Raw genomic sequence first — 6,386 nt, 5'->3', positions numbered from 1 at the left:
TGTCATATATACTTACTTATACATGTTGCTTGGCAATAAAAAGAAGAGTAGCTGCGCATGGCCTTTGTTCAATTCAGATTGGCAATAGGTTGATGCAATGTAATTTAACCAATTAAACACCTTCCCAAGGATTTAGTTAATTAACTCCAAAGTGTAGTCGCACAAATGAACATGCATGTAAATGATGATAAATGTTACTTCGATTTCTCTGAACATTTTACTTCACTAAAGTTTTGTTGTACGCATTTGGTTATTGCGCGAGCTTATGAGCTAGGGTTTTGAAACCCCCCATGGGAGCCCATCCGTTCTTGGTCTCTAAGATTAGACTATGGGTTGTGCATACCTTCCCACTGCTGACTGCCCAATGTTCCCGCTGCATACTGCTGCAGCGGCACATTCAAGGAAATATACCATAAACCATCACAAATATGGATGCAAAAGTCAAACTAGATCCTGTGTGTATGTGTGTGTGTGTTTGAACATAGAGTATTTAGACTGACCTAGAAACCTTGATGTATAATGCAGAAACAGACCATTTGTTAGGTTTCATCTCTTTTTACAGTGAGACACATGTTTTTCAAAAGTTTATAAGTATTGCGACTTACATTACCGCGACTGTTCACCCACATATCTGTATAAATGCCCTTAAATTGTTGATCATACGTCAAACCCAAGCAGACGTAACAGGTGCAAAAATAACGGTTCCAGTTTTGACCGACTACAGCTAGCTAATCGAATGCATGTGAAACATGTGATGGTGTTACCGCAGCTCATCCGGACCAGATCAGTTGTCCCCGGAACAGAGCCACTGGACAGAACCGGCGGCTGGTCGAGTCGCCATCAAGAGTGCTGCTTCTCGGCTGTATCGGTGGGGTAGTCTTTCCAGAAGAGCGGAAAAAACCGCGCGACATTTTCGTAAGATAATATTTCTATAGACTTGCGCATGTCTACAGCTAGATGTGTATCATAAATAAGATGTTTCTCGACTTGTTAGCTGTCACAGTGGTTCTATGTAATGCGCCATGCGGGAACACAGAAATGTATTTGTGCTTCTATTTACACTTACTGTATTCATCTTGCTGTCTTCAGTTGAAACGTCGTCTTGGAGTATGGACTTCTGTGGAGAGCGGTTGATAGCATTTTTTATTTTTATTTTAAACCAAAGAGCCAAGCTAAATTTTAAGTAAAGCTATTACCTTGATGTTATACAGGTAGGTATGTACGTAAAACATGTATATTCTTCGTCTAGTGTGAAGATAACGCTCAAACAAAACAGGACAGAATGAACTGTGACATCACGGAAGCCAGTTGCTCTGAAGATGACACTACAGCAAACGGAGGATACCCGCCGTCTCCTTGGTCCAAGGAACAAATCTACGACTTGATGGCGAAGAGGTCTCGTGTCTTGAGGTATCACTTCGCAGGTAGGGAAATACACATCAAGGAGGCAAACATAGGCATACAAGAAGAAGTCGGCACCAAGGTCTGGCACGCTGTAAGTAGAAGGATCCTCTTGGAGTGAATGAATGAGAGAGTGATTGAGTGATGCCTTCCTAGGACAAACTGTATATGATATAAATAAAACATAAATATTGAGGGCATTTTAGACGCAATTCCTTCCTAGACTTCTACGTCGTCGGAATTGTTAGGAAACAATCTACGTCAGATGTTGATTTAGTACAATCCTCCAGGACCATTTCCACTGCCCAGAGGTCGGTTAATGACAGATAAACAGACGTCAGATGCATCCATCTTAGTCATTAAAAAATTCTTCCAGATTACAATATCTGCCCGACAAAATATCTGGTCCGGCAAAAAATAGGTCACCTCGTTAAATACTAGTATATTTTAGGACCCTCGGTTAAAATACTCACGCGACGTGATTATTTAGATTACCATACGCCTTCAGCTAGCATTCCTGCAATAGAATTGTGAAGAAACTGCCAGGATAACCCTTTATCTCTGAGGGGGTATCCCAAACTTACGAACTGAGTTCTGTTATCAGAATCAGATACACTATAATTAAGTTATGAATATTAATACCGGCTAGCTCTCCAATAGCCTTGAAGTTAAGACGCCTTGCATTCTACAAAGTTGGGACTTTTTAAACAGCTGTTTGAAATTCTTGGTTCTACCGGGCTTCTAGAACTATTTTTGCACTGGGCTACCATACGCATTTATCTATAGATTAACGATAAATTGAGGGCTAGTGGTTTGGATAGGGGTTGTTGGTATATGCACACACTTAAGGAAGCTTGATTCGCTATCAAAAGGATGAGACAGATTTAGCCATACTAATGCGTAAAGAAAAGTCCATTTGCTAATTATGTCTAGTCTTATCCCATCGATTAAGGGTGAGGCCTTCTGCGAGTTCATCCAGCGCCGGGGACGTCAGTTTGAGGACAAGAAGGTGATTGAAGTAGGTGCCGGGACTGGGCTGGTCGGCATCGTGGCTAGCCTCATGGGTAAATATAAAAGGACGACGTACTTGCTAACTAATAATGGCAATTTTATTTGATATTTCTAAGGTCTAAGGTCTTTGTAATGAGGTGGTAACAAGGCTAGTTTACCATTAATCTTTACTATATCAGCATCTATTGTTTCCATCATATGCGTTGCTAGGTGCTGACGTCACTCTTACCGACCTAAAAAGCATCTTGCCTAATATGGAAGAGAACGTAAAAATCAACACAGAGGGATGCAAACATCGCCCGAAGGTAGGTATTTTATGGATGTTTCTTACCTTAATTTTTCTCCTTGATTTTAATTAATATAATAAATATAAGTTTAAGACTTTTAAACAATGTACCTTACCTCATATAGAATGAAAGGTTTTAAGAACATTCTCCGTTTCTTTCATGTTAATGGCATTGTGCTTTCACTGATTAGTATGTTAAAATATCAGAAAGCATTATTGAGGATACATGATTTTGTTTATACATGTAGGTTTGTGAACTTGAATGGGGAAGAGAGCTCCACAAGTACACCAAAGGCCAGTACGATTACGTCATCGGCACTGACGTGGTTTATGAGGAGCACATGTTCCGCAGCCTGGTGGTGACCCTGAAGCACCTGTGTGACCAGAAGACACGGGTACTGCTGTGCCATCACGTCAGGTGGCCGGACAAGGACGAAAAGTTCATGAAGCTTTTCTCGGAGAGCTTCACCATAGTTAACCAGCGAAGGCTCCCTAAACAAGACTTAACTGTGTACCTGTTCGAGGCTAAACTCAAGGGAACACATTAAAAGGGACTGGGAAAACGGTGTGACACCAACGCCGATTACTGATCAATTTACATGTATAATGTTGTCGGTGCTTGCATAGTTTAACTTTTCAGACGTTAACAGTGGCCTGTCTTTACATGACGCCTGGACAGGTTAGACTTATTCTTTTTGGTAGTTTGCTTTTAGCTTGAAAATGCTGCATTTTATGGTGTGATTTATTCATCTATAAGGAAACATGTATGGTATCAATAGCTTCTTCGTTACTTTCCAAGAATCTTGTCTGACATGTGTTGTGATTATTACCATAACTGTTGTTAACTAAATGATATATTATTTTTTGCCTTTCAATATTATTGACAAAAGATACCATATTGTACTATATATAATATCTTCAAGTACTTCAAGCACGTTTTAAGTTGTAACGTTTTGACTGCGCTTGTTTTAACCGACATCAACATGCTAGGTTCAAGTTCCAGGTCAACCATAAATATTTTTGCTGTTGTCAGTAGGCGTCTAGAGTTTCGTCAACCGATATGCTAGTGGACTTGCTGTTGAGGCCTTGACACCACCATAATATTGCGAAGTCAGTGGTACAATGTAGGAAGAGGATATGATTCCGTTGGAAGAGGATATGAGATTTTCTCCACGCCAAATGTAGAACACGTCCAATAGCTACGGATACAGGGCAGGAGAGCATTGATGTCAGGGATTTGTGGCAACAAAAAGAAATTGAACTAAATATACTGACGTTAGTCGTTGTCAAGGGTGTGAAAGGGCTTCGCGAGTTTTCAGAATTTTCGAATGAAGAAGTTTCTTAATCATCACTGATGTAGTCACCTTTTTGTCAGATGATCTTCCCCGCTGGCAAGAAGGAGCATTCTGCCATCAATATTACGGGTACCGTGTAACGTTAAGTGGAAATCTGGCGCTGTCATTCTTTATCAAAACCGTAGATGGCGCTTTTTACTGGAGGCCACATACACTACAATGATGTAGCTAGACTGTCGTGGTTTTCAAGCCTCGCCACTCACCAGGCTAGGGCGATTACCGAGTTACCTACTTGGCCACCTCAACTTCCTCCGAGCTGAGAGGATTCCAAAGGTAATTGACAGACTGTGAAGGGTGTTTTTGGGACGCCGGAGGACTAGCTTGCCGTTGCGTTTGACGTCATAACCGCCTGGTACCGGATCAAACTTGTCAGGTATTTCCAAAGTTCGCGCCTTACTATAAATACCTCATCTCCACCGCTGTTAACAGTTGTGCGACCCCTCACACTTGTCATCGTGTCTCTGAATCTGAACGCGATGTAAGATTTATCCTCGTGGTAACCACACACCCAGGGCGGAGGTGGTATGTGCTCGGCATACTATGACGAAAGGGCGAGTGAAAACAATGTGTATAGCACAGTGTTTCTGTAAGTATCAGTATACATACCGCATGTTGATATGACCCTGAGTCTCATGTACGTGTAATATTTTGTACACATTTTATCTTCAACTGCTAAGGACTAACAAGACTACCTGTAACTTTCTTGTCATTACACTGTGGATAAGCAAATGGCAGTGCATGTAATTACGTAATAGGCGGTATTTGTGCATTCTCCATCCTTTGATGATATCTTCATTACGTCATACATGTCTTTTTGGTTAGGGTTGTAGTTTACATTATATGTTGCACATCTGCCTGTCCATTATCAGACAGATTAATTTCTGGGTTCTTTAGCAGATTTATAGTAACGTTTACAAACTTTAAGGGTCGTCTTCAAACTTTCAGTACTACTTTTCATCCCTGGAGTAGACACGTAAGGACGTAAGTCGTGGCTCATACGGGCTTCTCCCGCCTGAATGTACAGGTATACTGGGACACACCTTCCCCATTAGTACAGTCACAACGTCTTGCCATATATATGGTCGATGTTACACAAGTAAAGATGCTTACATAAGACGGGATTTACGAGATACTTCATGAAATATTACAACGGACACAGTTGCTCGACCTTTCCTCTAGTTTACAACAAGTTCGGCAAGCTAATTGTCGAGTCTTGACGTGGGGCCGAGCCGCCAGGGCAGTTGTGCCACTCACGAGATTACTGGAAAGCTGGCTCATTCACAGAATATCCTTCCAGCATACGGAGGGGTCTCTTAGACATACCGCCGATACACGAACACCTTGACCTTTCATTCAACGGCACACTTGATATTTCGCCACGACATCTGTGCGTTCATCCTCCGCACACCCTAACGTCAATAGCTGTCTGCTAAGTTGCAAAAATGGATTTCTTAAAAGTCAAGTGGTCCCCAGCGGCGTGGCACGACAGTAGTTCTGGTATCGATCCTTTCCCCGCCGGGCTGCCATGACGTTGATGTGTACGGGAGCACACGACCCGGCGTTCTGTCAGGATTTGGCGGGCTGAAGATGAGCATATCCGCTCGTCTCGGAGTGCTTCATCGCGGAGATGCTGTCACAAATCTCCCAAAGAGCGCGAAAAACCACTTCTGAAGCAAAAATAACCCAGCTTTAAGCTTTTATTTCAGCATTTATGGGGGTGTCCGCATCCTTTGTCAGGAAATGACGGGATTAGCGAGCTGAATGTCTCCAAACTGTACTGCCCACACGACCATTTTGCTTGCCCCAAGGGCCAGTAAAAGGGAAAACTGATCGTTTGAAACCCGGTAGCGAACGCTACAATTGTTCTGCATTATGGAAGAAATATAGTAATGTTAACGTCTGAGTTCCTCAATTGTTTCAGTTGATAAGCGATTAAAACACCAATCGAGGGAGCTCTAAAAATATAAGAGCACGTTGATGATCATGACGATTTATAGAATATTCAATAGTTATAACATGAGTTCCACGACCTCATACTTTCACCAAATGATATGACAAACGGATTATAAATGTTTTTCATTGATTATGACTAAGATACCCATTTACATTAATTATATCAGCTGATCACGTACATACACACGTACACACCAACGCTACCAAACACATTATAACCTTCTAAAGAAGTCACTGTATATCATATTCCTCGGACTACCTCTGATACACCCCTGTTGTGAGGTAACTACCGGGAACAGTACAGAGACATGGTAAGTTTAGCCCTTAATCCAGACAGAGTAGCGCCCGCTATCTGACGGTTACACTTGAATATTCAAGTT

General features: G+C 41.8%; 1 protein-coding gene across 1 annotated transcript; it reads left to right on the top strand.

Annotated features, from left to right (window-relative positions):
• The first annotated feature begins 740 nt into the window (after positions 1–740).
• LOC109462988 (protein N-lysine methyltransferase METTL21A-like) lies at positions 741–4,853 on the top strand. Its single transcript, XM_019759640.1, has 5 exons — positions 741–915; positions 1,250–1,495; positions 2,354–2,465; positions 2,623–2,717; positions 2,947–4,853. Exons 2-5 carry the CDS (start codon positions 1,283–1,285, stop codon positions 3,244–3,246), a joined length of 720 nt encoding a protein of 239 aa, XP_019615199.1. The 5' UTR covers positions 741–915; positions 1,250–1,282; the 3' UTR covers positions 3,247–4,853.
• Positions 4,854–6,386: the final 1,533 nt, after the last annotated feature.

Source organism: Branchiostoma belcheri, unplaced genomic scaffold (assembly GCF_001625305.1).
Source record: "Branchiostoma belcheri isolate BF01 breed outbred unplaced genomic scaffold, Haploidv18h27 scaffold120, whole genome shotgun sequence".
NCBI classification, from domain to species: domain Eukaryota; kingdom Metazoa; phylum Chordata; class Leptocardii; order Amphioxiformes; family Branchiostomatidae; genus Branchiostoma; species Branchiostoma belcheri.
This window is presented reverse-complemented; position numbering and strand designations above follow the sequence as displayed.